The sequence below is a fragment of the Syngnathus acus genome, chromosome 14 (genome assembly GCF_901709675.1).
Source record: "Syngnathus acus chromosome 14, fSynAcu1.2, whole genome shotgun sequence".
Taxonomy (NCBI): Eukaryota; Metazoa; Chordata; class Actinopteri; order Syngnathiformes; family Syngnathidae; genus Syngnathus; species Syngnathus acus.
In genome coordinates, this window is record NC_051099.1 from 6,993,011 (window position 1) to 7,020,877 (window position 27,867).

The 27,867-nt window shown below is 44.1% G+C and overlaps 3 protein-coding genes across 14 annotated transcripts in view; 2 read left to right on the forward strand and 1 right to left on the reverse strand.

Annotated features, from left to right (window-relative positions):
* Nucleotides 1–538: 538 nt before the first annotated feature.
* Nucleotides 539–3,394, forward strand: tmem45b (transmembrane protein 45B). 3 transcript variants are annotated; one of them, XM_037269135.1, is made up of 6 exons: nucleotides 539–687; nucleotides 1,607–1,804; nucleotides 1,875–2,087; nucleotides 2,169–2,353; nucleotides 2,497–2,639; nucleotides 2,836–3,394. In XM_037269135.1, the coding sequence occupies exons 2-6, from the start codon at nucleotides 1,615–1,617 to the stop codon at nucleotides 2,945–2,947; spliced, it is 843 nt and encodes a 280-aa protein (XP_037125030.1). In that variant the 5' UTR covers nucleotides 539–687; nucleotides 1,607–1,614; the 3' UTR covers nucleotides 2,948–3,394. The 3 variants fall into 3 exon arrangements, with proteins under 3 accessions (XP_037125030.1, XP_037125032.1, XP_037125031.1); XM_037269137.1 differs by having other exon boundaries at nucleotides 562–847; XM_037269136.1 differs by lacking the exon at nucleotides 539–687 and adding an exon at nucleotides 767–984.
* Nucleotides 3,315–10,136, reverse strand: nfrkb (nuclear factor related to kappaB binding protein). Its single transcript, XM_037269131.1, has 26 exons — nucleotides 10,022–10,136; nucleotides 9,580–9,734; nucleotides 9,301–9,502; nucleotides 9,102–9,229; nucleotides 8,864–9,035; nucleotides 8,644–8,748; nucleotides 8,502–8,575; nucleotides 8,342–8,423; nucleotides 8,084–8,276; nucleotides 7,895–8,006; nucleotides 7,699–7,825; nucleotides 7,512–7,589; nucleotides 7,355–7,431; nucleotides 7,235–7,281; nucleotides 7,097–7,157; nucleotides 6,839–7,013; nucleotides 6,658–6,764; nucleotides 6,456–6,579; nucleotides 6,184–6,263; nucleotides 5,883–6,073; nucleotides 5,544–5,814; nucleotides 5,291–5,470; nucleotides 4,381–5,082; nucleotides 4,034–4,140; nucleotides 3,811–3,946; nucleotides 3,315–3,690 (listed from the first exon to the last, which is right to left on the reverse strand). The coding sequence occupies exons 2-26, from the start codon at nucleotides 9,703–9,705 to the stop codon at nucleotides 3,550–3,552; spliced, it is 3,798 nt and encodes a 1,265-aa protein (XP_037125026.1). The 5' UTR covers nucleotides 9,706–9,734; nucleotides 10,022–10,136; the 3' UTR covers nucleotides 3,315–3,549.
* Nucleotides 10,137–10,474: 338 nt separating this feature from the next.
* The window catches only part of LOC119133384 (ryanodine receptor 1-like), a 33,380-nt gene continuing 15,987 nt past the window's right edge, over nucleotides 10,475–27,867 (forward strand). For 7 of the 10 annotated variants that reach the window (XM_037269125.1, XM_037269123.1, XM_037269124.1 and 4 more), the window contains exons 1-67: nucleotides 10,476–10,657; nucleotides 12,459–12,578; nucleotides 12,655–12,753; nucleotides 12,843–12,863; nucleotides 12,935–13,009; nucleotides 13,113–13,191; nucleotides 13,252–13,364; nucleotides 13,440–13,539; nucleotides 13,617–13,713; nucleotides 13,789–13,863; nucleotides 13,943–14,099; nucleotides 14,178–14,342; nucleotides 14,417–14,538; nucleotides 14,619–14,805; nucleotides 14,876–15,011; nucleotides 15,096–15,191; nucleotides 15,376–15,494; nucleotides 15,610–15,743; nucleotides 15,825–16,066; nucleotides 16,134–16,326; nucleotides 16,394–16,610; nucleotides 16,714–16,818; nucleotides 16,913–17,016; nucleotides 17,087–17,170; nucleotides 17,243–17,402; nucleotides 17,500–17,647; nucleotides 17,736–17,941; nucleotides 18,008–18,182; nucleotides 18,292–18,500; nucleotides 18,573–18,931; nucleotides 19,016–19,145; nucleotides 19,227–19,387; nucleotides 19,452–19,614; nucleotides 19,685–19,771; nucleotides 19,838–20,064; nucleotides 20,143–21,148; nucleotides 21,215–21,415; nucleotides 21,492–21,603; nucleotides 21,684–21,827; nucleotides 21,939–22,212; nucleotides 22,287–22,401; nucleotides 22,473–22,605; nucleotides 22,676–22,770; nucleotides 22,838–22,973; nucleotides 23,042–23,228; nucleotides 23,300–23,411; nucleotides 23,489–23,609; nucleotides 23,672–23,841; nucleotides 23,917–24,137; nucleotides 24,216–24,306; nucleotides 24,439–24,579; nucleotides 24,645–24,808; nucleotides 24,907–24,985; nucleotides 25,057–25,146; nucleotides 25,212–25,352; nucleotides 25,429–25,506; nucleotides 25,575–25,650; nucleotides 25,738–25,861; nucleotides 26,023–26,138; nucleotides 26,447–26,514; nucleotides 26,586–26,707; nucleotides 26,827–26,876; nucleotides 26,950–27,010; nucleotides 27,088–27,214; nucleotides 27,300–27,411; nucleotides 27,504–27,585; nucleotides 27,659–27,789. In XM_037269125.1, the coding sequence (XP_037125020.1) occupies nucleotides 10,610–10,657; nucleotides 12,459–12,578; nucleotides 12,655–12,753; nucleotides 12,843–12,863; nucleotides 12,935–13,009; nucleotides 13,113–13,191; nucleotides 13,252–13,364; nucleotides 13,440–13,539; nucleotides 13,617–13,713; nucleotides 13,789–13,863; nucleotides 13,943–14,099; nucleotides 14,178–14,342; nucleotides 14,417–14,538; nucleotides 14,619–14,805; nucleotides 14,876–15,011; nucleotides 15,096–15,191; nucleotides 15,376–15,494; nucleotides 15,610–15,743; nucleotides 15,825–16,066; nucleotides 16,134–16,326; nucleotides 16,394–16,610; nucleotides 16,714–16,818; nucleotides 16,913–17,016; nucleotides 17,087–17,170; nucleotides 17,243–17,402; nucleotides 17,500–17,647; nucleotides 17,736–17,941; nucleotides 18,008–18,182; nucleotides 18,292–18,500; nucleotides 18,573–18,931; nucleotides 19,016–19,145; nucleotides 19,227–19,387; nucleotides 19,452–19,614; nucleotides 19,685–19,771; nucleotides 19,838–20,064; nucleotides 20,143–21,148; nucleotides 21,215–21,415; nucleotides 21,492–21,603; nucleotides 21,684–21,827; nucleotides 21,939–22,212; nucleotides 22,287–22,401; nucleotides 22,473–22,605; nucleotides 22,676–22,770; nucleotides 22,838–22,973; nucleotides 23,042–23,228; nucleotides 23,300–23,411; nucleotides 23,489–23,609; nucleotides 23,672–23,841; nucleotides 23,917–24,137; nucleotides 24,216–24,306; nucleotides 24,439–24,579; nucleotides 24,645–24,808; nucleotides 24,907–24,985; nucleotides 25,057–25,146; nucleotides 25,212–25,352; nucleotides 25,429–25,506; nucleotides 25,575–25,650; nucleotides 25,738–25,861; nucleotides 26,023–26,138; nucleotides 26,447–26,514; nucleotides 26,586–26,707; nucleotides 26,827–26,876; nucleotides 26,950–27,010; nucleotides 27,088–27,214; nucleotides 27,300–27,411; nucleotides 27,504–27,585; nucleotides 27,659–27,789 (9,793 nt within the window). In that variant the 5' untranslated portion in view covers nucleotides 10,476–10,609. Of the gene's footprint in view, nucleotides 10,658–12,458; nucleotides 12,579–12,654; nucleotides 12,754–12,842; nucleotides 12,864–12,934; nucleotides 13,010–13,112; nucleotides 13,192–13,251; nucleotides 13,365–13,439; nucleotides 13,540–13,616; nucleotides 13,714–13,788; nucleotides 13,864–13,942; nucleotides 14,100–14,177; nucleotides 14,343–14,416; nucleotides 14,539–14,618; nucleotides 14,806–14,875; nucleotides 15,012–15,095; nucleotides 15,192–15,375; nucleotides 15,495–15,609; nucleotides 15,744–15,824; nucleotides 16,067–16,133; nucleotides 16,327–16,393; nucleotides 16,611–16,713; nucleotides 16,819–16,912; nucleotides 17,017–17,086; nucleotides 17,171–17,242; nucleotides 17,403–17,499; nucleotides 17,648–17,735; nucleotides 17,942–18,007; nucleotides 18,183–18,291; nucleotides 18,501–18,572; nucleotides 18,932–19,015; nucleotides 19,146–19,226; nucleotides 19,388–19,451; nucleotides 19,615–19,684; nucleotides 19,772–19,837; nucleotides 20,065–20,142; nucleotides 21,149–21,214; nucleotides 21,416–21,491; nucleotides 21,604–21,683; nucleotides 21,828–21,938; nucleotides 22,213–22,286; nucleotides 22,402–22,472; nucleotides 22,606–22,675; nucleotides 22,771–22,837; nucleotides 22,974–23,041; nucleotides 23,229–23,299; nucleotides 23,412–23,488; nucleotides 23,610–23,671; nucleotides 23,842–23,916; nucleotides 24,138–24,215; nucleotides 24,307–24,438; nucleotides 24,580–24,644; nucleotides 24,809–24,906; nucleotides 24,986–25,056; nucleotides 25,147–25,211; nucleotides 25,353–25,428; nucleotides 25,507–25,574; nucleotides 25,651–25,737; nucleotides 25,862–26,022; nucleotides 26,139–26,446; nucleotides 26,515–26,585; nucleotides 26,708–26,826; nucleotides 26,877–26,949; nucleotides 27,011–27,087; nucleotides 27,215–27,299; nucleotides 27,412–27,503; nucleotides 27,586–27,658; nucleotides 27,790–27,867 lie in introns of all 10 variants that reach the window. The other 3 variants (XM_037269120.1, XM_037269121.1, XM_037269126.1) reach the window with 1 other exon arrangement.

Genomic DNA, 27,867 nt, shown 5'->3' on the forward strand with positions numbered 1-27,867 from the left:
GTATGGTGGCAAGTGTTCTGCAGTCACTTGAACCCACTGCCGCTAGGGGGCGTGTTTGCTTGGTATTGGGGATGATTTTTGTTTTCTGGCAATGCCTCACACTCACAGTTCTGAGGTTTTAGGTGCGGATGCTTCCTGATTTTTACTGCACCATGTTTTTCCTTCTTACATCTCAGCTGCTTCAAAAAAAATCAAAGAACGTTATTACTTATCCACTTTATTTACTAATTTTTATAGTGTTATTTACATAAATCTCCCAAATAACTTACACTTTTCTTGTAACACAATTCTAAATATTACACAAAAATGCTCAGTTGTGCTGTCTTGGGTCATATATGGGGGATGACCTTTGTTGACATTTTGGTTATACATTAGCAAAGTGATATGCAGTTTTTAGTCTTATGTCACCCACTGAATTTATGTTCATTCTCCTTCAAAATGTTTATTTTATTCGAATTGGAGAGGCAAAGATTAGATGATTATCTTTTACAAAGTTATCTCACACCCTTGTATGTGACTCTCACGAAGAAATGTTCTCGTAGGAGGAAGGGGTGTAAGGGGAAGTTGGGTGGGGCCGTGAGATGCAAACACGCACTGGCTTTTTTCCACAGCGTGACAGGTGACAACGATCGTACTCTTACAAGCAATCTCCTGTCTTTTCCTCGGGAATTGGTGGTGAAAGTTGAGGTATTGTAACGACCTTTTTGCTCGACAGTTCTTTTTGTAATTCACATTTGGGACAGTTGGCACATTCAACCTGGAAAACTCGTTTGACCCGTTCGAAACTGTCGTGCTGTCCACAAACACTGCCAGAGGAAATCGAGCTCCTGATGAATCGTTATCGCATGTAATTATTTAAATTTACTACAGATTTACAAAATAGTAAATTATAGTGTTCAACCGGATTCGTTTGCGGAAGCAATTGGAAAGTTTATATAGCGGAACTGGTTGACTTCTCAAACGGGATATCCTGGACCTGCTGAGGTGAATCTGATTTATTTTCCGATTAAATGGTTGATGGCGAGAAAAAAAAACTTGCCAATTTGTGAAACAAGTTGTATGCTGATGGATATTTCTTATATTTCTTTCTAGATAATGTGCAAACACCTGTTGTCAATCTTGGGTTCATATATGCTAAATGTATTGACGTGATTAAAATATATTATATACAATATATATTGTTTATTTTCAGGAGTTATGACAACTTGACAAAGCATCAGAATATCATTGAAATGACAGATTATCAGGTTTCACGTTAAACCACAGGTGTCAAACTCAAGGCTTGTGCATCAAATTCGTGTGTCATTACTAGAATTGCAAATTGTCTTCACTTTTAATATCTTTTTTTTTTTTAAATATCTGACCAGTCTTTACTCGTCTGATTTGAAAACGAGTTATTTGTCAGTTTGTTTTGTAGCTTTTAATGTATATAATATGAGGTGCTCGTACATTTATTTGGGTTGACAGTCATAACGGCCCTCCGAAAGAAGCTATGACTACAATGCAGCCCGCGAAAAAAAAATAGTTTGACCCCCCTGCTTTAAACAAAATAGAAATCTTAAAGTGGCTCCCAAATTGATTGTTTCGTGTTTCTTTTTCTTTTCAGGCCTCACCATGGCCAACTTTGGGGGGCATGCCATACCTGGCTCCTTCTTCTTGCTCTTTGGATTATGGTTGACAGTTAAACACACACTCCAGCACTACTGGAGGAAAAACCAGCCCAAAGGCAGAGTTGTTTTGCCTCCTTTCTTTAAACGAATGGACTACATCGAGGGAGGGCTTCAAATCTTTGCCTCATTTGTCGGTCAGTCTTCCATCTTGACACATTTTTGAACCACTCCAAATTTGCTCTAATCTTTGTGGTCCCGTCTCAGGCATCATGGTGGAACAGTTTGTTGTGGACGGGCCGCATGCACGCCTCTATGACACGGACAACCATTCGTGGGTCAAGCTGATGAACTGGCAGCACAGCACCATGTACCTCTTTTTCGGCATCTCGGGAATAGCTTTGGTGCTGAGCACCTTGTGCAAACTGGTGCCGCTTGGCGTGGACCGCCTTACCCTCTCCTTAGCTCTTTTTGTGGAAGGTAAGAAGAAGTTTTAGTTCAACACAAAGCTTTTGATTAATGCACTTTGGAAGTTACAATTTTTTGTTTTTTGTGACCCAGGATTTCTATTCTACTACCACGTGCACAGTCGCCCCCCTCTGGACGCCCACATCCACTCCCTGCTCCTGGTGGCTGTGTTCAGTGGGTCGGCCAGCATCATGATGGAAGTGTTCTTGAGAGACAACATTATTTTGGAGATGCTGAAAGCGTGCTTCTTCATACTGCAAGGCTCGTGGTTCTACCAGGTAGTACTGACAAGTGTTGAGATGGAATACAAGAACTGCACCAAAATTGGTGTTTTTTTTTTTTTTTGGGGGCTCAACTGTCGTTCAATAACACCTTTCCTAAAGTGCTTGGTGTTTACAGCAGCGTTTGAATCTCATTCTAGATCGGTTTTGTTCTTTACCCACTGAGCGGGCCGCAGTGGGATTTGACTTTGCACAGCAACATCATGTTTGTCACTATGTGCTTCTGCTGGCATTTGGCGGTGGCTTTGTTTGTCGTCTCCAGCACCTCGGCTGCCGTTTGGATGTGAGTATTATGTCTTTTTACTAGCGACACAATTCAATAATTTTTTATTGTAGTTGTAAGAACTAAAATGTTATTTTTTTGTATTAAAAACTAGACCGTAATCAAATTGCACTCTATAAAGTCTTTGCAATAACTATTTTATCAACGCTACAAAAAGGTCTTTTAAACCGCCCTTTTTTTTGTTTATCCCCAAAAGCACCATAAAGAGATTCTCCCGAAGAGCCCGAGACATCGAGATGGTGATGCGAAATAAACTGTCCTCTGCAAACTCCGACAAAGCTTTGCTCGAAGAGTCAGAAGAGGAGTAACGGCTTGACAATATTCCTACTTGTTTTGTTGAAAATTAGTATTTGAACTGGACGAGTCTGTCTAGTCTTACTTTTCTTCTTCTTTCAAATCTGTTATTCTATTATTTTCATTCATCAATCACACTCCTGTGGACAATTGAGTCTTGGCTGAACCCCCCAAAGCCTGTTTTTAGAATATGTGAGGAACCTACTGAAAACTAACGCACGTATTTGGAGATCATGCAGGAATGTCAAACTTCCGAACTATTCAAACCACAAGGCTGCCTTACATTTTAAGATGTGAATAGACTGAATACCACTCCTGAAATTTAAAAGTTGATGTTTAAATTCTTTTTCTTGTCAATCATTACAATAAATGCAAACAATGGAAAGTTATGAGATTTAATCAATTTTGTAAGTACTTGTAATTTAACATCTCAGATTTATCATTAAAGGGAATGAAATGGATGAAATGTAGTTAAGGTTATTTAAAAAGAAAAATAACATTGTCCAACGGAGAACAATGAACGTGCTTGCCAGTTACACAGAAAAGATTACACACTGATAGCCAATATTACAAAAACACACAAAAAAAAAACAGGACGCAAGATGGCAAGTACAGATCACTGAGGAGGCGCAGGCGGGAGATCGGGTGGACATTTCGGTGAAGGCGCAGTGGTGACAACGACCGTGGAGACGGATTTGGCGGAAGCTGCCGCCATGTGCTGCTGGAGCTGCTGTGCCTGGACTGTCTGGATTCGCACCTACACAAATAAAAGGTGAGCATTAACAGCAACCCGTTACTGATGTACAGCATGACTCGAGGCTGTTATTGCTGGCAAATGTAAAAAAGAGAAGCGGTGTGCATCTGCTTCCTCGCAAACCTGTGTGGCCTGTCCTTGCTGCTGGAGCTGCTGGAACTGTTGCGCTGTGACGAAGCTGACCGGTTTGTTCCCAGCAATCAGCTTGGTGCCTGCAGGCATGGTGGTCAGGATGATGTTCCTACCCAAGCTGCTGATACTGCACAGCGACAGGAGGAAGGAGACAACCAACATCACACAAGTCCATCAGGTTAATCTTGAATCCAGTGCATATCTTGAGACTTACTTAGTGTTGAGACTCCCCTTCACAATTGGTGTCGTCACCACACTTTTACTTTTCAGTGGTTGGTTGAGGACTGATAAAGGAACTGTGATACGGGCAGGTAACTTGCCCTATGACCAAATGAGAAGAATGCCATTGTCATTGTGTGTTTAGGCAACGGTAATAGATAAAGATCAACATAAACATTCATCCAAGTGTTGCACTGTGAATGCAAACGTCAGTAGAGAAAGGTGCTTTTGTTACACCAAAAACGGAAGGAACCGATAAAAGTTGAAGTAGTCAAGTCGATAAGTTGAAGTATTAAATACTAACAGAACCTGTCTGATAACATGATGTCTTAACTCTCTTACCGTCTGTGTGTTGACAACAGGAGCAGGCACCTGGCGCATGGTTGCTGTGTTTGCACCCAGCTTCAGAGAAGTCGAGGCTCCCGAGGCCACCGTGATGCTCTTGGCGCCAGCCATGACATTACCGCCGGCGGATACCGTCAGGGGCTTGCTGCAGCCGGCGGTTGTCATGGTGATGGTCTGAACTTGTTTCTGCGGGATCACCCCGAGGCCCGGCATGATCCGGATGGTGGTGCCGCTCTTGTCCGGAGAGCTGACGGTGGAGAAGGTGCGAGATTTCTGGTCGGCCACGGTAACGCCTAAAGTGGGCATCAGGCGTATGGCTGTGTCGCCCGCGGCTTTCAGCAGGGTGGAAGAGATAGGCGCCGTTTTGGCGGCAGATACTTCCCCTGTGCAGGACGCAGAGGCGGATACAGACGTATGCGGGGGCGTGACGTGGAGCGTGGCCGATATGCTCTTGCTACAGCCGCCGGCGGTCGTGCCCAGGAAGTCGGGAGTGAGTTTGACTGTCGCCACGGGTGATTTGGTGAGCGTGGCCATCATGTCCGGCGTGATCCGCAGTACAGTCTGGCCTTTGGCGTCCGTGGTGATGGAGGAGGGCGGAAGGCGCAAGACATCTTTACCCTGGATGCGGATGTTTGTGGCGGTAAGTGGAATTCCGGCTGCTCCTGAGGCTTTCGCACCTAACTGGCCTGTGATGGACACCTTTGAAATAAAAAAATACAAACGAGGTCAAAGTTCGACCTGCAGGTCACATATAGCCCACTTTTTTCGTTTGTTGTAATCCGGTCCGGAGTATTTACAATAGAACCCTGTAATATTCCTTGCACTGATTTAGCATTTTTTTTCATTTCATTAATATGTATTTAATTATTTCTCAAATTAATTAATCCATGATTATTATCTGATTTACTTGTTTGATGGTTTGGCTTGCGACTCCTTGCAGCACAGTCGACGACGATGCGGGGATGTTGGCTGGGGTGCCAGGTGACACGGTCAGCGTTTTGGCCACCGTTGCCGTGGAAACCGTCAAAGTGTTGGGCACCTGAACAGGACTAGCAGACTGGCTCCTCAAAGGCACAGACACAACTGCCTGTTTTTGACAATACATGAAGGTAGTTAGAACACAAGACCTCTTATCTTCACTTCGTCATTTAGTCTTTTACCTGTGAGATGCCCTTGGTTGCCACAGACACTGGCATCCTGATCTGATGAGGGTTCTGATGAACCAAAGCGGCTTGCTGACTTCCTGACAGAGAACCCAGTCCGGGCTGAGTGGAGACGACCCGAACCTGAGGGAGTGAGCCTGCCTGCAGGTGGCTCACTATTCGGGCCGCGTGTTGGGAAGGAAGAGACTGAGATGTGACTGGGCTGGCCTGACTGGCGGGTAAGATTGAGCCCAGCTGAGGCAAGGAAGGGGGAGACACCAGAAGAACGCTGCAAGAAACACATGCGAGTTCACGCAAAGGGTAGTTCTGATACAACAGCGAGAAAAACGAACGCACCCTGGGTTGGATTTGATTGCATCCGAGACTGTGGTCTTAGTTGGTGTCGTGACCGTGCAGGGCAAGGGTGACTTTGGGGTGCCAGGAGTGTTTTGGGTTGGAGTAGACCCTGGCGGCGACATGGGACCTATATCCTGTCCTGCTTCCAAAGATCCCGTTGTTTTACCTCCTGCTTCTTTACTGCCTGATTTCTAAGGATATCAAATAGAACGTTTCCCACTCAAAATCGAGAACTAACAGTGTACTAGTACAATAGCATCATAAAAATGTAAAGTCAGAATAAACAGGCTGGTTGTCTCACAGGCTTGGACGCAGGTTTTGGCTTCTGCTGCAGTGCTTTTCTTGCTTTTGCGGCAGCCGCTTGAGCCTGGTGGATCCTCTCTGGATGGGCGGGAAGAAACCATTTAATAGCCCATTTCTTATTTATGGATTGATCATTATTTTGTTAATGCAATGTTCTAAATCCTGGAGATGGTAAAGTTTTGATTTGTGTTATCTGTAAGCTAAAATGATAAATACATCTTGCCCTGCTAGATTGTTGTAAGCTGCTGCCACCTCCTCATTGTTGCTCACCAAACTCTTCTTGACTGCGGTTGCGGTGCAGGTAAATCCACAGTTTGCGACCAATGTCGTACTTCACACAGGGGTCCTTCTCATAGTGCAATCTATCCAGAGCACCGCTGACAACTGTGTTCACCTAGATGGCACGAGAACGGTTTAATAACGGAGAGCTAATCAAACCTAAAAGTAGTTTCAGAGAAAAAAGTGCCTCTACCTGTGCACTTGTGACGTCAGGGGCAAGAAACTGCGAGTCCTTGAGAAGTTCGCAGATTTCTGCCCGAGTTCCCTCTCCATTAGGAAGCCTGGCTGCTGCGTCACGAACTATTTGGAAGAAATGCGAGTTCAAAGCTTCTGTTTGCTTTCACACACACACAACAACGGGGCGACGCTCTAACCCAGAGAGAGGATGGTGACATAAGGCGGGCGATTGGAGCGCAACAGCGTATGCTCCCGAGCTTTATTGAGAGACATTTCCTTATCAAACACTCCCTTGACGGGCCCCACAACCGATTCAAAACCATGCATGCGGAACGTGAAAGCTTTGTGGGGTTGGCTGTATCTCTGCTGTTCCTAATCAACATAAAAAAAAAAAACATGATTAGCATGTACACAAAAAGAAGAAAAAGAACAGCAAAACAATTGAGAGAAGAAACCTGAATTTGGAAGAGTTGTCTCTCATCTCCCGTGCTGGGTCTCACCACGTAATCAGTCGAACTGTTAATGATATTTAAGCAGCTAAAAAAAAATCACAAATATTTATTTTAATTCAATTTGCATAGATTGAATCTTACACTCGTGGCATGGGGGGTGTTAACTCCGATAGCTCTTCACTTTCAGTCTGTGGATGACAAAGTCAATTAGAAACAAATCATATGCATTTTTATGGATATTTGTCTGTATTTTTCTAATACCTTAACCACAAAATCTTTAGAGTCCAACCACAGTTGACAAAGTGCAATTAAGTCCTTTTCTGCATCCTGAATGGGGCCTAAAATGAAGCAAAGAGACATTCCATCTTAACAAAGACGAACAAGAAATCAATTAATCAATCACGGCTCCATCGCTAACCGATCCACTTCCACTGCTGTGTTTCATCGACGGATTCCACAAATGGCAGGAAGCCGCTGGGGAGCGCCATGACACCTTCTGTAAGACGACACAAAACAAAAGTATTCAATATCCCCAAATTAAAATCGCTAGTAGAAAAAAAAAATATTGTATCGAGTTAATGCTCAAAAGTCTTTCCATGCCTTACCTTTACTCTCTCCAGCGAGAAACTGCAAGGCGTGGAGGACCAAATCAGACCAGCAGGAAGCAGATGAAAACCAGGCGTTGAGTGAGCTCGCAGGAGACATCTGCCACATTTGGACTTTCTCCTCCAGCTGGAGCACATCGGCAAGAACCCGTTACAATCCAAGCTTGGCCTTTCAACTCATAGGTTGTGAATCTACCACTGAAGTGCTGGCCAGGTGCTCCGTCCTCAAGATGCTCTCCAACAGGCTGAAGAAGCTGACGGCTAGTTCTTCCACGACCACCGGGCTGCACGGAGGCTCCTCCAGGATTCTGCAAGGGTGAAGATGACGCTAAGATGTTACAAAGATGTGTCTTGACGCTTTTTCTTAACTCTGCGCCAAACGTACTCCTCCTTAATGTTGGCCAGCGGGGTCAACGGCGTGTCTGGCATGGAGTTAATGATGTTCGCCAGAGGGGCAGCTGGGACGTCTGAAGTAAGAGCATCACAGGGATCCTCCGATTCCACTTTGACCGTTCTCATTTTCTTCTTCTTTCTCTCTTCTTTGATTTTTTTCTTCGGCAGAGACAGCTCAAAAAGCGCTGGAAGAGAAATAAAGACGGTATTGGTAACAGAAGAGACAGTTTGGTGGAGCGGATTCACTTACGTAAGGTTGATTTGCGACCAATATTTGCCCTGGAGAGTATGTCACTGAGGTGGATGTCAGAGGTCATCAAGTCTGGATGATCCTGACAACAAGAGTTTTCTGTGATACACTGTACAAATTAAAACCACATCAATTTAAATCCTATGTAAACATTATTTACTGGTTGTCGCTTCCTCTTCTCCCGATGGTTTTGTAACATGGCTTTCAAGTCCTGCTCTCCAAGTTGGGTTTTTTCTAAAGGAGATCACACTTCGATGCCGATGATGATAAACATGGGGATCATTTACAAAGTTACTACTCACCAGTGGTCTTCATATCTTGGGTAGAGAGGCTGGGCACAACTCTGAGGGAGACGGTGGGTGACGGCGAGGACGGTGACTGTGGTGCTGGTGTCCACAACGTTAGATCTATTTACATGTGCAATGAAGCACCGATGCAGGTAAATGAATTTACTAACCTAAGCCACCTTATCTTTTGCAATAAACATGAAAAAAAATGTGAGAAATGAAGAAAAATACTAACCGTCATCATCAGATGAAGCATTACTGTCTCCACATTCAGTTTTCACCTCCTTTAAAATGCGTCTCAGTCTTCTTCTAACCTTTTGTTCTCGTATTTCTGCGTGACTCCTCGTCTGTACCTTTCTCTTAGGTGGAAAGTCCAGACCATTGTGAACGGCAAAATCTAATAACTCCTGAAACAAGAAAAAATATTGAGACTTCTCGGTACTGTTGTACTTTCGATATTTTGCTGAACACACCTTTCGGGAGACGAGGATTTGTTTCAGCAGCCTGTGGTAATATTGCTGAAGTGAGTACAACTGTCGTCTTTGCTGAGACTTGGCACACAACTGCCTGTACTTGACAACTTCAGGGTTGAAGTAACCATCTGTGTTTGGATCATAAACACCACATCGCTGAGAAATGTAACGTAGATTAATCTGCAAGTGTGTAAATTACCTCTGAATAATTTTTGTGCAAGATGAAGAGGATTTCCAAAATGAAAATTTCTGTTGTTGAACAGGTCATCGACGACGTTGCCCTGCTCTGCTTTGTTATTATCGGGGAATTGTGGCAAAAACTGACAGAGGTGTTGCCGCTGGGAATCGGAGAGCACTTCAGTCCATGTGCTTTCACTCATCACAGAGAAGAAGATTTCGGGCTGATGACAAAACAGTGACCAAAGTGATCAATAATCCACACAGTCAAAGCAGCAGCGTTCAGCTGCACATCACTTACATCTTCAAGTAGTTCCTCGGGCAGGCTGACCCTGCAGTCTCCTAGCATGCACTCCTCAGTGATCTGTCCACCCTCTTCCTCTTTGGGCTCGAGGGGGTCTGTAAGTATGTGAGTCAGGACATCCATCCTGCTCCTCCGCTGCCCCCTCACTGGGACTGAAATACCACAACATCATTTCATATGATACGTGTGAATACTATTTATGTCATTATTGCACGGTTAGCTTTTTTAAATGCACTCTAACAGACGACTTGCTTTCTGTGATACTAAACAAGGAGGTGTGTTGTAGCATGACAGCAGCTTATCGTAAGTAGCGTAGACGGAATTTATTCAAGCGAGCCTTGCAACGCAAATACCTAAGCTGCACTGCATACTGCGATATTTTTTTGTTTCGACAGAAGCGATCCAACACTTTTCAAATACATCGAAGGTTGTTTCTTACCTTAGCTCACCCTATGTTTTGATATCGCAGACGGGGACGGTCTTCTTCTGGTACAGAAATGACGTCGTCGAATGGCACGCTCGGCTCACTGTGTCCCTCTAGCGGCGAAGAGACGAACTACACTAGGTATGACTTTTTTTGTAACAAATTGCACGCAACTAATTCCTGGACAAACGGATGGATAAAGTTACATCATGTTCATACCCGATTCTTCAAGCTGTTCAAATATAAACTTTCAATAGTTCATTTTAGTAAGTTTATTTAAAAAACCCTGTCCTTCAAACACCTACACCTAATTATAGTACTGTGAGAATAATGGGAAAATCAACTTAAAATGGAGGAACCAACTTTTGAAGTGCTGCCTTGTTCAGTTGCTCCTCCTCTCCATGATGCAATAATGAATGAGCAGTCAATCCCTCGGCTGTCATATAACTGTCCAAGAGAGAGAGAGAGAGAGAGGGGGGGGGGGGGGGTCCAGGACCCCCATCACCCTTCAGAAACCTTTCAGGAACATTTCCCCAGGAAGTCACCAGGAGAACCGTGAAGCCTGATTCTCTGTCAGGGTGGTGCTCTTAATGCCTCAGCAGAATGGCCGAAGGTGCAGATGGAGAGGAAGAGATTCAGTTCTTGCGGACAGTAAGCGATGCTGTTTGCTTTTTCTTTGTTAAAGACTTTTAAAACAAAACTTAGTCTCTCTGACAGCCATTTATAGATTATAGATTTGTTGGGTGGTATTGAGAGCCTACACAAGACTCAGATTGGCAACAACAGTTGGCTTTGTTTACAAGCCTTGTTATCTATTTATATCCATTTGGATATGTGATATTGCACTGGTTTAAGACTGAGAAGAAACCATTATCACACAAACAAAGTGTGTAAAATAATAGGCTGAGGCTTGTTTTTTCAGTTCATCTGATGTTTTTATGTGGGCCTTGTATAGCCCACAGCCCTTAGGTTTCCCACCATTGATTTTATAGAAACAATTATTTGAATCACACCCATAATTTCTTATGGAATAAATTAACTAGACTTACATTATACCCAGTTATACATAGGTATATTTTTTACACAGTAGTCTATCATGTCAAAACGTGCCGACTATTTTATTCAAAGATTAAATTGGAATAACGTTCCAGTTGCTATTGTTATGCATGACTGAGGTGAAGTATTCTAACAATGCTTCATAAAGTTTGCGTCAGTTGCTGCCCGGGGTCTATATATACTGTGTGAGGATTAGCAGCTTCAAAGTCAGCACCTGCTTACTTCAGTCCTTGTGGGAATTGGGCTGCTGAGGTTATTAGAGCCATGTTCACTATTACACGCTTATTGTAAAATGTTGCGTATAATACTTACTCTATGTTTTACAGCTGATTTTCAGTCCTGTGGTGTCGTATTATGCATAAATGCATTAACAGCCGTCTTTCTGTCTGGAGGTCAGACTATCTGGCATCCTTCAGCGGCATATTTTTACACACATTAATTTTGAGATACGTCATAGAAACTTGACACGTCCATCTGTTATTTACTATGTCAGCGCGACAGAACTGTTTGTAGACTGTTGTGCCAGCACTGTAGACCTGTTAGTTTCATTGATAGTTATTGTAAATCTAATAATTAGCATGTTTTTCTAAACTTATCTGATTAATCTTAAAGGGAGAAATTTACTCTGACTCTTGTTGCCAGGAAGATTGCACTCCTTGATAATCAGTTGGGATGCACCAAGACCACATTTTTTCAGATAAAGTCAAATCAAGTTTATTTGTATAGCAGCTAGCCCTTAATCACATAAAGAGTCTCAAAGAGTTTCCACTGTTGACAAATATCAACAGCGTCCCCTGATCTAAACCCGGCAACAAGGAAGGATTTAAGTAAATTTAAGTAAAAAAAAAAAAAAAAAAAAAGAAACGTTTAGAAGAGACCACAGATGCAGGAATGGAAAATCTACCTTCGCTCTTTACTTCAAGTCCGCCTTCAATACAAAACCAAATGAAATATATTACATAATGATTTAACCAAGTAAACACTAGACCTGTCTGTGCGAATCTTGTTACCAAAATGATATTTGCAGCACTTGTCCCTGGCGTGCATCCTAGCTAAAGAAATTCAGAGTGCAAATTCCATCATGTGAGCAAGCTAAACTAATTGGATTATTTGGAGCGGGGTAATGTGGGACACTCTTTCCAGTCAAATCTGAAATATCTGGTGCTTTCCAAAAGCAGACGCGTGAACAGCAGGTGCAGCGGCTTGAAATAGAGGGCTTATATGAGAGGGGGAGCGACCAAGTTCATGGAGCCAGTGATCTGAGGCCAATGCTGTAACAATAAAGACTGTCATGTGTTTTAACCGAAGCTAAAATGAAATGATCAGACCGGAAGAATATCTTCAAAACGGTCTTGTCTGACACCCAGCCCAAAAGTAATTTATTTCATCTTTGTAGGATGATCATGTGGTTCTGCAAAGCACAGCCTCCATCCTGAAAGAGCAGATCAAGCTCTGCCTTTCATGCGAAGGATTTGGAAATCGTCTGTGTTTCCTGGAGACTACGTCCAACGCTCAGGTTGTGTGCAGCTGACTTTTTACCCAAAAGTATTTCTTTGTTTGTATAGTTAAAGAGATGGTTTGTTGCGTTTCAGAATGTACCACCCGATTTGGCCATCTGCTGCTTCATACTGGAGCAGTCGTTATCTGTGCGAGCGCTGCAGGAGATGCTGTCCAACACCTCTGTGGATGAGGTCTCCATTCTTTTCCATGGTCTTAATAAGAATTGCTGACTCACAGGATCTAACTTTTTCATTTCATTTTTGTATTTCCCCACCCATAGGCTGTTGATTTGGATAAATGGGTAAGTCTAGTTAGAATTTTCCTCTCATCCTCTCTGCTTGGGTTAAAGAGGTTGCAATTTTTTTCCCCAAGTCGTCACAAGGTGGAGGTCATCGAACTCTGCTGTACGGACATGCCATCCTCTTGAAGCACACTCACTCCAACATGGTGAGCACATCTCGACTAATGCTTCAAAATTAGCATGTTGCCTTTTCTCGCTTTCTGTCTGTCAGTCTCCATTTTTAATTCACGTCTTCTTCTTTTTTCAAAGTACTTGAGCTGCTTGACGACCTCCCGCTCTCTCACAGACAAGCTGGCGTTTGATGTGGGCTTGCAGGAGGACTCCACAGGTGGGTGTAGTCTTCATTTTAGGTCTTGAAGCAACCTATCTATTTATTGTGATGTGACAGGAGAGGCCTGCTGGTGGACCATCCATCCGGCCTCCAAGCAAAGATCAGAAGGCGAGAAGGTCCGAGTGGGAGATGACCTCATTCTTGTCAGTGTTTCTTCAGAGCGCTATCTGGTAAATGCAAATTACATCTACTTGCTCTTTTACTTTGTTGACAGTTGCCGATTCCTAACTGACACTTCTTTGCAGCATCTGTCCTATGCCAGCGGTGACTTGATGGTCGATGCTTCCTTCATGCAAACCTTGTGGACGATGACACCTGTGATGTCGGGTTGCGAACTCGCTGAAGGTCCACTTACCTCTATTTATTTTTTTAATCTAAAAACTTACTTGCTCTCCTTCAGCTGCGTGACTCTTCTTCTGCAGGTTTTCTGACCGGTGGGTACGTGCTCAGGCTTTTCCACGGTCACATGGACGAGTGTTTGGCAATCCCAGCGGCTGACCAAGGGGATGACCAGCGCAGGTGAGCAAAAATTCTTAAAGTGAATTTCTATCCGGATATAAAATGCCTGATATGGTTTTGTTTGTCTTTTTTAAGAGTTGCTCACTATGAAGGAGGAGCTGTATGCAGTCATGCTCGTTCTTTGTGGCGACTCGAGCCACTTCGTATCGCGTGAGTCTCCTGAAAATTGCAAGCTTGCACATTGAGTGACTTTACAATTTGTCTTTTCATGTGCTTTTTGGAACTTTAGGTGGAGTGGGGGTCATATTAAATGGGGCCAGTCATTCAGAATTCGTCACATCACGACAGGAAGGTACCTTCTCCTGGATGAGGAAAAGGGCCTTCTATTGGTAGACCCTGAGAAGGCCAATTCAAAAATGGCAGCCTTCTGCTTCAGAATTTCCAAAGTAAGTGAAAATGGTTGGAGGAAAAAAGTGAATTCCTTGTGACTTCGATGAGGAGATCACTCTACGTGTGAACCACAGGAAAAAATCGAAGTGGCGCAGAAGCGGGATGTGGAAGGAATGGGCATTCCAGAGATTAAGTATGGAGAGTCCATGTGCTTTGTGCAACATGCCTCTTCTGGTCTCTGGCTCACATACGCAGCTGTTGATGCTAAATCTGCCCGTTTGGGTCCCCTGAAGAGAAAGGTATTCCACATTGCACAATATGTCTGTTTGAATATATATCATCCCAAGATTGCATTTTATTTTTCAATTCATAGGCCATCCTCCATAAAGAAGGTCACATGGATGACGCCCTGACAGTTGCACGTTCTCAAACCGAAGAGTCTCAAGCTGCTAGAATGATTTACAGCACCACAGGCCTCTTCAATCAATTCATCAAGTAGCATTTCACACGCCCTTCTCTAAGATGTCCATCTTTTGGTTATGTGTAATCTCTCTCTGTTCTCCAAATCACCCCAGAGGTCTCGATGCATTGAATGGGAAAAATAAATCGCCAAACCCGCCTCATCTGCCAATGGACACGGTGGTGCTTTCACTTCAAGACTTGATCTTTTACTTCCGCCCACCGGAAGAAGAGCTGGAGCATGAGGATAAACAGTTCAAGCTTCGTTCCCTCAAGAACAGACAAAACCTATTTCAAGAGGAGGTTTGTCTTCTTCCTCTTTGACTGCTTAAGTCAAGACCTCTTCTAATTCAGTTCTTGTTGTTCTTGACAGGGGATGATCACGCTCGTTCTGGACTGCGTTGATAGGTTGAATGTCTACAACACAGCTGCTCACTTCTCGGAATATGCTGGAGAAGAAGCTGCAGAGTCATGGAAGGAGATAGTAAATTTACTGTATGAGTTGCTAGGTATGACCTTCTGGGGAGTTCCCTGCCTTTGTACATCCTCTCTTTACCTTTGTGGTACGTTAGCAATGTTTTTTCTTTCCAAAGCATCTCTCATCCGAGGAAATCGTTCAAACTGTGCGCTGTTTTGCGATAACCTCGACTGGCTGGTCAGTAAATTGGATCGTTTGGAGGCGTCTTCAGGTAATTGAAAAACACTTTAATGTATTGTTCTTTTGGTTTTTCTTTTTTCTTTTCATTTCTAATTATTTATTTATCTATTTTTCTATTGTTTTTTTAAAATTGTTATTTATTTATTTTATTTTATTTTTAGTATTAGTATGAATCATTGCCTATGGTGTCATTGTTAAAACTTTTCTTATTATAGGAATCCTGGAGGTGTTGTATTGTGTTCTGATTGAGAGCCCGGAGGTGTTGAACATAATCCAGGAAAATCACATCAAGTCCATCATCTCTTTGCTGGACAAGCACGGACGCAATCACAAGGTCTGTAGCATGTAAGGTTATGTGTTAAGCGTGTTGGAAAAAAACATGTGCTGTATAGGTGGTATCAAGATGCAAGGCGGCACCAGAACATTCTTCTTGTCTTTCCGTTATCAAGGTCTTGGATGTGCTCTGCTCTCTATGTGTGTGCAACGGTGTGGCCGTGAGGTCAAACCAGAACTTAATAACAGAGAATCTGCTCCCCGGTCGTGACCTTTTACTTCAAACCAACATTATTAATTATGTCACCAGGTAGGTCATTTTATAAGCCCAATTATCAGTAAAATGAATGTGAAGATTAAATCTGTTCCTTGTTTTGTGACCTTCTTCCAGCATGAGACCTAATATTTTCCTTGGAACATGCGAAGGGTCCACACAGTATAAAAAGTGGTACTTTGAGGTGATGGTGGACCACGTGGAACCCTTCCTCACAGCTCAGCCGTATCACCTTCGTGTGGGATGGGCCCTGACCGAGGGGTTTAGTCCATACCCTGGTGGAGGGGAGGGCTGGGGGGCCAACGGTGTTGGGGATGATCTCTACTCATATGGTTTTGATGGACTTCATCTTTGGTCAGGTAGAGTAAATATAGTATTGTCACTTGTGACAGTTGCACACATGTTTAAATCCTTTTTTGTTGTCAGGACGTGTTCCGCGTCATGTTGCCACACCCAATCAGCACATTCTAGCCGCAGAAGATGTAATCAGCTGCTGTTTGGACCTGACCGTACCCAGTATTTCCTTCCGAATCAATGGTCATCCTGTCCAGGGCATGTTTGAGAACTTCAATCTGGACGGCCTCTTCTTCCCTGTTGTCAGCTTCTCCGCAGGCGTCAAGTACTGGACACTGACAAGTTGACTGTTGTTCTCTTACAAGACTAAAATTTTCCTCCCAAATTGCAAGGTTCCGATTTCTTCTTGGAGGTCGTCATGGTGATTTTAAGTTCCTCCCACCACCGGGCTACGCTCCCTGTTACGAGGCCGTGCTGCCCAGGGATCGTTTGCGGATTGAGCACATTAAGGAGTACAAGCACGACTTTGATGGTGTGCGTAACCTGTTGGGTCCAACACAGTCGCTGTCCCACACAGCTTTCACTCCTTGTCCTGTGGACACTATACAGGTAAAGGCTGTTTTTATTCATCTTCATCTTCTGCCACGCTCCTGAAGCGAACATGAAAACTTGATGAGAATTTCACTTGCATGTGTTTTGCAAATCTTTCCAGATTGTACTTCCTCCCCATTTGGAACGTATTCGTGAGAAGCTAGCAGAGAATAGTCACGAGTTGTGGGCTGTGACTCGCATTGAGCAAGGGTGGACCTATGGATCAGTGAGTTCCTGTACTTGAAGTCATATAAAAATATTTATTTATGGAACACCTCTTCTAATGACCCTTCTGCTATCATTTCAATGGATCAATCAAGTTTCGCGATGACAACAAGAAGCTCCACCCATGCCTGGTTGATTTCCAGAGTCTTCCCGACCCCGAGAAAAATTACAATTTAGCAATGTCAGGAGAGACTCTAAAGTAAGTCAGGGATTTAGTTGAGTAATAATCATAAAAAAATCTCAAACTCCACGTACAATTCTTTTCAAAGGACTTTGCTGGCATTGGGGTGTCATGTAGGAATGGGCGATGAGAAAGCAGAGGAAAATCTGAAAAGGACCAAGCTTCCAAAGACGTGAGCTGATGATTCTAGTTCTCCCAAAGAAGCTTTTCATGACTGCCTTTAAATGACAACATTTTTCCTTAGTTACATGCAGAGCAATGGATATAAACCGGCTCCTCTGGACCTCAACCATGTCAAGCTGACTCCTAATCAGAACACACTGGTGGAGAGACTAGCAGAAAACGGACACAACGTGTGGGCCAGAGACCGCGTTCGCCAAGGCTGGACTTATAGTATTGTGCAGGTAATTGTTAGCAGCCAGAACATCGTTCTTATATGGCATATATTTTTAGAATGTAAACATAAAACAACTTTGTGACTCCGATTGTTTTCCTGAACAGGATATCATGAACAAACGCAATCCCCGTTTGGTCCCTTACAATTTATTGGATGAAAAGACCAAAAAGACCAACCGAGATACGGTTTGCGCCGCAGTTCGAACCCTCATCGGATATGGATACAACATTGAACCACCCGACCAAGAGTGCAGTATGTTTGTATATTAAGTCTGAAAGAGAATGGGAAAGAAGATGATTTCCAGGTTTTGTTGAAAGGTTCTTGAATTGTGTTCATGCAGGTGGGCCTGGAGCAGGCAGCACTCGTGGAGATAAGATCAGAGTGTTCAGAGCAGAGAAGTCTTACGGGGTTACACAGGGCAAGTGGTACTTTGAATTTGAGGCTGTGACGGTCGGAGAAATGAGGGTGGGCTGGGCCCGACCCAGCGTTCGAGCCGACACCGAACTTGGAGCAGATGAGTTGGCTTACGTCTTCAATGGCTTCAAGGTGGGAGCGAGGAATTCTACCCAAGCGGTAGTGAGTGAATAGCTACATAAACTGTTTCATTTTCAGGCCCAACGATGGCACGTGGGAAATGAGTCATTTGGCCGACAGTGGCAATCTGGCGACGTGGTGGGTTGCATGATTGATCTCACCGAGATGAACATCATGTTCACACTCAATGGAGAGATGTTGATCAGCGACTCGGGCTCAGAGATGGCCTTTAAGGATATTGATATCGGAGAAGGTAAGCAGAATAACAAATCACTCCGACAAACCAAACATACTATCACATTCATTCCTCACTATACCTTACCTTCCATTTAATTGACACATTTTCTGTGGAACATCCATAGGCTTCATACCTGTATGCAGTCTTGGCTTGTCCCAGGTGGGCCGGATCAACTTGGGTCAGAACGTCAGCAGCCTCCGCTACTTTACCATCTGCGGACTGCAGGAGGGATTCGAACCTTTCGCTATCAACATGAAAAGAGACATCACCATGTGGTTTAGCAAGAGCCTCCCTCAGTACATTCCTGTCCCAACTGATCATCCTCACATTGAGGTCTTTTCTCAGCCTTCGTTTTCCTATCATAAATGTTCGCACGGTTGTTTATTGTCATTGTCTGCATTCTAGGTGTGTCGTGGTGATGGCACAGTAGAAACCGCTCCTTGTCTCAAGGTGACCCACAAGACATTTGGATCCCAGAACGCCAACACAGATTTGCTGTTCTTAAGGCTCAGCATGCCTGTGGAATTCCACGAGACTTTCAAAGTCCCCGCAGGGACCACCCTCCTCACTCGCACCCTCACAATCCCTGAAGACGAGGTGGTAGAGGTGGACCCGGATTCTGACTTTGAAATACTCAAGAAGTCAGCCAGCCGTAAAGAGCAAGAGGAAGAGAAGAAAGAACCCTCAGTGCCTAAGGAGATACCTGGCATCAAAAATGGCGAGAATGAAAAGGACGCCTCAACTGAGAAGAGCAAGAAAAAGGGGTTTGTGTTCTCTTATGGCTGTTTTTTTTTTGAGGGATGTTCCAACTTGTCCTCTATCGTAATCACACTTGGTATTTCTGACAGATTCCTTTTCAAGGCCAAGAAGGCTGCATTAATAACCCCACCACCTGTTGTTCCCGCCATGCCCCGCTTAGTGGAAGACGTAGTGCCAGATGACAGGGATGACATGGACATCATCCTCAACACCACCACAGTATGAAATCCTTTCCACAATCCATTACCAATTTTCAAGAGATCCTGCCAATAATTGACTTGAAACTCCTCTCTTCATTAGTACTACTATTCCGTGCGAGTGTTTGCGGGCCAGGAACCAAGTTGTGTGTGGGTGGGTTGGATCACGCCTGACTATCACCAATATGATCCTCATTTTGATCTGAACAAAGTCAGGAGCGTAACGGTCACTGTGGGTGACGATAAAGGCAACATCCATGATAGGTATGTCACAAGCATGACAACGTTCACTTGCTAGTCTTCATTTCTTTTGATGTTCTCACCATAGTATCAAACGAAGTAACTGCTACATGGTGTGGGGAGGTGAGTTCAGCAGCTCCCAGCAAACCCGAGTCAGCCAGGAAGATTTTGTGATTGGCTGCCTGATTGATTTGGACACGGGTCTCATGACCTTTACTGCTAATGGGAAAGAAATCAACACCTTCTACCAGGTTCAGGAACATTCAGTCAATTGTGCTTTTCTGTGGTAAGGCATTATTTTAACAGTGTCATGTGTTTCAGGTGGAACCCAACACGAAACTATTCCCAGCAGTCTTTGTCTCACCTTCTAGTCAGAATATGATCCAAATTGAGCTTGGCAAACTTAAGGTCAGCTTTAAAGTCGTAAAACTACCCTCATTTTATTTTCTCTCTAATGCATTATTTTTTCAACAGAACATTATGCCCATCTCGGCCGCCATGTTTCGTAGTGAACGCAAGAACCCGGTGCCCCAGTGCCCGCCCAGACTGGATGTCCAAATGCTCACCCCAGTCATCTGGAGCCGCATGCCCAACCACTTCCTGTCTCCAGAGACAGGACGCATTAGTGAGAGACTGGGCTGGCTTGTTCAGTGTCAGGAGCCACTCACCATGATGGCCCTCCATATTCCAGAAGAAAACAGGTCAGTGTCATTTTGCTCCATGTAGAGGAAATTTTAATACAACTGCTCAAAATTAGTTTCTATTGAATTATTCTCTAGGTGCATTGACATCCTGGAGCTGTCGGAACGCATGGACCTGCTCAAGTTCCACTACCACACTCTGAAGTTGTACGGCTCAGTGTGTGCCCTCGGGAACAACCGCGTGGCTCATGCTCTGTGCAGCCATGTGGATGAATCCCAACTTTTCTACGCCATAGAGAACACTTACCTACCTGGACCAATGAGAAGCGGCTTCTATGACCTTCTCATCAGCATGCACCTCGAGTCTGCAAAGAGGAACCGGCTGGGAACCAACAAGGAATTCATAGTTCCCATGTCAGATGAAACACGCAGTATCACCTTGTACTCTGACAAGTCACACGCTTTACCCGGCGTTGGATTGACCACGTGCCTACGGCCCAAACTCCATTTTTCGTCCACTGGGTTTGTTGGAACGGATCCAGACATCTACACGCTGAGTCCAGCAGTTCCCTTGCAGGTGCTTAAGACCAAAGCACTAACCATGCTCATTGAGGCTGTGCAAGATGGAGGGCAAGCTATGAGAGACCCCGTAGGGGGCAGTGTTGAGTTCCACTTTGTTCCAATCCTGAAGCTCATCAGTACCCTCCTCATTATGGGCGTGTTTGACGATGAAGACGTCACCCATATCCTGAAGATGATCGAGCCGACGGTCTTCAGTGGCAAGAAGCCGGAGGAGCCTGTTGAGGAACTTGTTAAAGTGAAGGAAGAGAAGGAACCTAAAGTACAGAAAGTTCAAGTGGAGAAAGATGAGGAGCAGCAAGATGTCGTGGAAGAAGAAGAGGAGGAGGAGGAGTTTGATGATGACGGCCTTGGAGAAGAAGAGGAGGAAGAAGAACTGGAGCTGGTCGAATCCATCATGCCACATGAAGAAATAGCTGATGAGACTGAGCCAGTAAATGGAGAGAAAGGAGCAGAAGAAACAGAGAAAGAGATCAAGTCTTGTGAAGCCGGCGGTGAGGCTAAAGCGGAGCATTTAGAGCAAGGGCTGTTCCAGATGAAGCTACCAGAATCTGTCAAATTACAGGTAGCTTTCATGAATGTGATACACCAACTTCATTTAAGAACTAATATCAACTTCTCCCTTCTTCAGATGTGCACTCTCCTGCAATATTTCTGCGATTGCGAACTTCGACACAGGGTAGAAGCCATCATTGCATTTTCAGACAAGCTCGTGAGCCAGATCCAGTCCAACCAGAGGCAGCGGTACAATGAACTCATGTTGGCCTTCACCATGAGTGCAGCCGAGACGGCACGCAAGACCCGTGAATTCCGCTCGCCACCACAAGAGCAGGTACTCGGAGTATTCTGGAGTATGGCCCTTCACATAAACAACATCATTGCGTATGTCTTCGCTATGCACCTTCTAGGTCAACATGCTTATGAACTTCAAGAATTGTGCTGAAGATGAAGATTGCCCAGTTCCAGATGAAGTCCGCGAGGCTTTGCAAGCATTTCACAATGTTTTGTTGGGACATTGCGGTTAGTTCAGCACTATCCAGCACACCCACAGACTCTCAACCATCTAAGTGAGCCGGCCTTTGCGTGTGTTTCTATATCAGGTGTTCATATTGAGGAAGAGGAACAAGAAGAAGTCGTGGATTATTCAGTGCGTGGACGACTGCTCCGTTTATTGGAAAGGGTAAAGAAGATACGCCAGAAGAAGGTAGAAGAAGAACCAGAGCCAGAGGAAGATAAAAAACCAAGTGAGCCTCCTCAGATGTTTCCCACACAACAATAATAATGACAATAGTCATTATTAGCGATATCATGGTTGTTAAAAATAAGAATATACTGTGTCGCTCACTTCGTCCTAGGCACGCTGCAAGAACTCATTTCACATTCCACGATCCACTGGGCCCAAGAGTCCTTTATCCAGAACCCGGAGCTTGTTCGTATGATGTTCAGCCTCCTCCACAGACAGTATGACGGGCTGGGGGAGCTCGTGCGTGCCCTTCCCAAGGCCTACACCATCAATGCAGTTTCCATTCAGGACACTATGGATCTGCTCGAGTGCTTAGGGCAGATACGTTCGCTGCTTATTGTCCAGATGGGTCCAGAAGAGGAAAGGCTCATGATTCAAAGCATTGGGTATATTTTTATCCCTCACACCTTACCATACCAAATGCTCATTTCTTGATTCACGTATGAATTTTCCTCCATAGGAATATTATGAGCAACAAAGTTTTCTATCAGCACCCAAACTTGATGAGAGCTTTGGGTATGCATGAAACTGTCATGGAAGTCATGGTTAATGTACTGGGCGGCGGAGACTCCAAGGTACTTTTTAAAATATACTCCAACCAATCACAGGCATGAATATGCACCTAAATTGTTTCCCACGTCCGCAGGAGATCAGATTCCCTCGAGTGGTGACAAACTGCTGTCGCTTTCTGTGCTATTTCTGTCGCATCAGTCGTCAGAACCAGCGCTCTATGTTTGATCATCTCAGCTATCTGCTGCAGAACAGCGGCATCGGCCTCGGTGATTGAATTTGTGTGTGATTTGTGTGTGTCATGTGTTATGAAGCCGTGTCTCATATGCTGTTGTGTAGGAATGCGTGGCTCCACCCCCTTGGATGTAGCGGCAGCCTCCTGTATTGACAACAATGAGCTAGCATTGGCCCTGCAGGAACAAGACCTTGAGATGGTGAAAGGCAACACGCTTTCAAAAAAGATACAAGAAGTAGTACTTGAGTGGAGTGATGTCTTTCTAGGTGGTAAAGTATCTGGCCGGATGTGGGCTACAGAGCTGTCCGATACTCCTCTCCAAGGGTTACCCTGACATTGGCTGGAATCCATGTGGTGGAGAGAAATACCTTGATTTTCTTCGTTTTGCTGTATTTGTAAATGGTCTGTTTTGTATTTTTGCCTTAGTTCGTTTACAGTATGTGGTGTTTTCAATGATTTGGTTTCCCCAGGAGAGAGTGTGGAGGAGAATGCCAACGTCGTGGTGCGCCTCCTCATCCGTAGACCTGAATGCTTTGGTCCAGCCCTCAGAGGGGAGGGTGGTAATGGACTCCTGTCTGCCATTGAAGAGGCCATCAAAATATCAGAGGATCCTGCAAGGGATGGACCCAGTGTTAAGAAAGACAGACGCTTTCCCATGTAAGATTCTAAGCACCACTGGTGACATTGAACGAAGAAAATAACGTGACCTCTAATGTAAACCATTGTAGGTTTGGTGGCGAGGAGCAGCATGAAGAAAATAAGGTGCACCTGGGAAACGCCGTCATGTCATTCTACTCGGCACTTATTGACTTGTTGGGTCGGTGTGCCCCTGAAATGCATGTAAGCTCTTTGATTGACTTATCAAACAAGTTGTCAGGGAAACTTTTCGTGAAGAAGCCAATTTTTGTCTGCTGCAGCTGATCCAAGCTGGAAAGGGTGAGGCTCTGAGAATCCGAGCCATACTTAGATCTCTGGTCCCGCTTGAGGATTTGGTTGGAGTTATCAGCCTTCCGGTTCAGATTCCCTCTTTTGGCAAAGGTAACCAATTATTTTTTGTTTTGCCAGCTATGTCCTTGTAATGCGCCATTTCTCCTGTTTAGACAACAGCATCGTTGAACCAAAGATGTCAGCCAGTTTTGTGCCAGATCATAAAGCTCCCATGGTTCTGTTCCTGGACAGAGTGTACGGTATTGATAATCAGGATTTCTTGCTCCACGTTTTGGAGGTGGGCTTCTTGCCTGACATGAGGGCCGCCGCCTCTCTCGACACGGTGATGTTTAATAACACGGTGCTGCTTGGCCTTTTGATAAGCATGTCATTTAACGTCGGCTTTTGTTTCCTCTAGGCTGCCTTCAGTACTACCGAGATGGCGTTAGCTTTGAATCGCTACCTGTGCTCTGCTGTGCTGCCACTCATCACCAAATGCGCCCCGCTCTTTGCTGGCAGCGATCACCGAGCCATTATGATTGATTCCATGTTGCACACAATCTACCGGCTGTCTCGCGGACGAGCCTTCACAAAGGCCCAACGAGATATTATCGAGGAATGTCTTATGGCTTTGTGCAAGTATGAAGACTCTCCTAACAAAATTTGTATTTTTTTTTTATTTGATCATTGAGCTTTTTGTTTGGTCCTTAACTTCAGGCATCTTCGGCCATCAATGCTTCAGCATCTTCTACGACGGCTGGTTTTTGATGTTCCCATTTTAAATGAGTATGCCAAAATGCCACTCAAAGTAAGTGGACATTTTAAGGGTGTTAGAAAAATAATTCAACGCATCATCTTGACATTGTTTTGATTTTTTGTGATTGCTGAGAATGAATTAATCAGAAATCCGATTTTTTTTTTATCTGTGTGTGTCCTGCAGTTGTTGACCAACCACTATGAGCGTTGCTGGAAGTATTACTGCCTCCCTAATGGCTGGGCCAATTTTGGAGTCGCATCAGAGGAAGAGCTGCACCTGACCCGCAAGCTTTTTTGGGGCATATTTGAGTCCCTCGCACACAAGGTACCACATTGCCAAGTAAAAACCAAATGTGCTTAAAAGCACTAACGACTTGTCGTCATGAACAGAAATTTGATGCAGAGATTTTCAAAATCTCAATGCCGTGCATCTGTGCCATCGCTGGTGCCATTCCCCCGGACTACGTAGATGCTAGCTATTCTTCTAAGACTGAAAAGAAGGCTTCAGTGGATGCAGAGGGAAACTTTGATCCAAAACCAGTGGAGACTACAAAGTGAGCTGATTGTTGTTTATTTTTCCCCCAGTATACTACATTTTATATAATTGCAATAAAATTGAGCTAAACCTCGATTTATCATTTTTTTCAAACAGCACAATCATCCCCGAAAGATTGGACGCCTTTATCAACAGATATGCTGAATATACCCATGATAAATGGGCCTTTGAAAAGGTAGGTTGGTTTTTTTTCCTCTCTGTAATAACGAGCAGTCTATTGACTCACAATTTGCCTCTGTGTTCTAGATCCAAAATAATTGGTCTTACGGTGAGGTCATGGATGAAAATGCAAAATCCCACCCTATGCTTAGACCATACAAGACCTTCTCAGAAAAGGTAAGTGTGTAAAATGTGAAATTTATTTGACGTGTCTCTGACAATGATGACCCTCCGGTTTGCAGGATAAGGAGATCTACCGCTGGCCCATCAAAGAGTCCGTCAAAGCAATGCTCGCTTGGGAGTGGACCATGGACAAAGCCAGAGAGGAGGAGGAGACTGAGAAGAAGAAAGCAGCATCACGGAAAATTTCACAAACGGCTCAGGTACGTAATAGCACAATACTGCTTGTTGCACCTTTTTTTTTTTTACATTGAGAATATGTGACAATGCCCTCTCAAGGCAACCTACGACCCAAGTCATGGTTACAGTCCACAACCTATCGACATCACTCACATGGCTCTCTCAAGAGACCTCCAGGTATGGACTAAAATCATCTTAACTTCAAATCAATCATGAAGTTTTAATTAAGAAAAAAATCTGTTCAGTCTATGGCTGAGCAGTTGGCGGAAAATTACCATAACACTTGGGGCAGGAAGAAAAAGATGGAGCTTCAGTCTAAAGGTAAGACACAGTGAGAGGATGCTTTTTATTTTATTTTTTTGGTTTTCTTTAAGGGGCTGAGTTCTGGTTTTTTTTTTTTTTTGGCAGGCGGTGGAACACATCCTCTTCTGGTGCCATATGACACCCTGACGGCAAAAGAGAAGGCGAGAGATCGAGAGAAAGCTTATGAGCTACTTAAGTTCCTACAGTTGAATGGATATGCTGTCACAAGGTACATGCAGATTTAATTTATGTATTTTTAAAATATTTGGTCTTACCCTGGCAGAACATATTCAAACAAGGCAACCATGACTAGAATCCAATATTTTTCACAGAACAATGAAAACAAAGTTTTTTTTTTTTTTTTGCTGATGCCAATTTATTTCTCTTCAGGGGCCTGAAGGATATGGAATCTGACATTTCATCCATCGAGAAAAGATTTGCTTACGGCTTCCTGCAAAAACTGTTAAAGTGGATGGAAATCGCCCAGGAGTTTATTGCTCACCTCGGTAACATGAAAACCATTAGACTATAAAAATGGGACCCATTGCCTCCCTGCTTGGCACTCAGCATTAAGGGTTGGAATTGGGGGGTTAGATCACCAACTGATTCCCGAGCGCGGCACCGCTGCTGCTCACTGCTCCCCTCTCCCCCAGGGGATGGATTAAAATCACATGGGGATGGGTTAAATGCAGAGGACAAATTTCACCACACCCAGGTGTGTGTGTGACGACCATTGGGACTTTAACTTGACTTTAACTTAACTTAACTTATTAAGAAAATATTCTCTAACCTAATAATTCAATGTGCTTTACAGAGGCGGTAGTGAGCAGTGGACGAGTGGAAAAGTCCCCCCATGAACAGGAAATTAAATTCTTTGCAAAGGTGTGAACAATCGTCATCTAGTGTCGACAATATTTTCGACTCGTCTTAATAGCCTTGCGTCACTATTTCAGATCCTGATGCCTCTGATCAACCAGTATTTCAAAAACCACTGCCTCTACTTTTTATCCACACCTGCTAAAGTCCTGGGCAGTGGTGGCCATTCATCCAACAAGGAGAAGGAGATGATTGCAAGGTGACGTGTCTCCTACACGCCTTCTATTCATTTCCACGCTTTCCCTGTTTTTGCATTGTTCTTTCTTTTTCTTCTTCCCTTTCATTCGTATCCTTCCTTGCTTTCCTCCTCCTCCTCAGTATCTTCTGTAAAATGTCCGCTCTGGTGAGACACAGAGTTTCTCTTTTTGGTAAGCTGAGAGTTTGCCCCCAGAGAACTTGATGTCGTGATGCAAAAGTCAATTTATGTCTACTTGTGTGCAGGAACGGACGCATCGGCCATTGTTAACTGTCTTCACATTCTGGCCCGGTCATTGGATGCAAGGTTAAGTGGATATATAAACATGGACTCAGTAAATATTATTTGTTGTTCTTCTCGTTAACAATTTTTGTTTGATTTAGGACTGTGATGAAGTCCGGCCCTGAGATTGTGAAAGCAGGATTGCGGTCATTTTTTGAGAGCGCTGCTGATGATATTGAGAAGATGGTGGAAAACCTAAAACTGGGCAAAGTATCGAAAGGCAATCAGGTAATGAACCCATGCAACAAACCAAACAAAATATTGGAAATCAGATTCTAGCTTTTCCGTCTACTGTAATGTGTTTTCTTTTTAGCAAGTGAAAGGCGTGTCCCAGAACATTAACTACACAACCATTGCCCTGCTCCCAGTCCTCACTTCCCTGTTTGATCACATTGCCCAGCATCTCTTTGGAGATGATGTCATGTGTGAGTTATTTTCTGTCTTTCTCATTTTATTTTTCATTTTATTTTCTTCTGACACCTTTATTGTTACATCACTGCCATCTGTTTTGGGACAGTGGATGATCTGCAGATGTCATGCTATCGCATCATGTGTAGCATCTACTCTCTCGGGACGGTCAAGAATCCGCACGTTGAGAGGTAACGGCAGAACTGCACAAAGTACGATTAGACCTCAGAGGACTTTACAGAAGCTAGTCGTTTATATTTACAGACAGAGGCCAGCTCTTGGAGAGTGTTTGGCTCACCTGGCAGCAGCTATGCCGGTGGCCTACTTGGAGCCGCATCTAAATGAGTTCAACGCTTTCTCTGTGTACACCACAAAAACCCCCAGAGAAAGAGCCAGTGAGTTTGCTCAATTGAATACATTTCATCATCCAAAATAACAAATTGACATATTTATTTCCTTGACTCCTTCTCCCA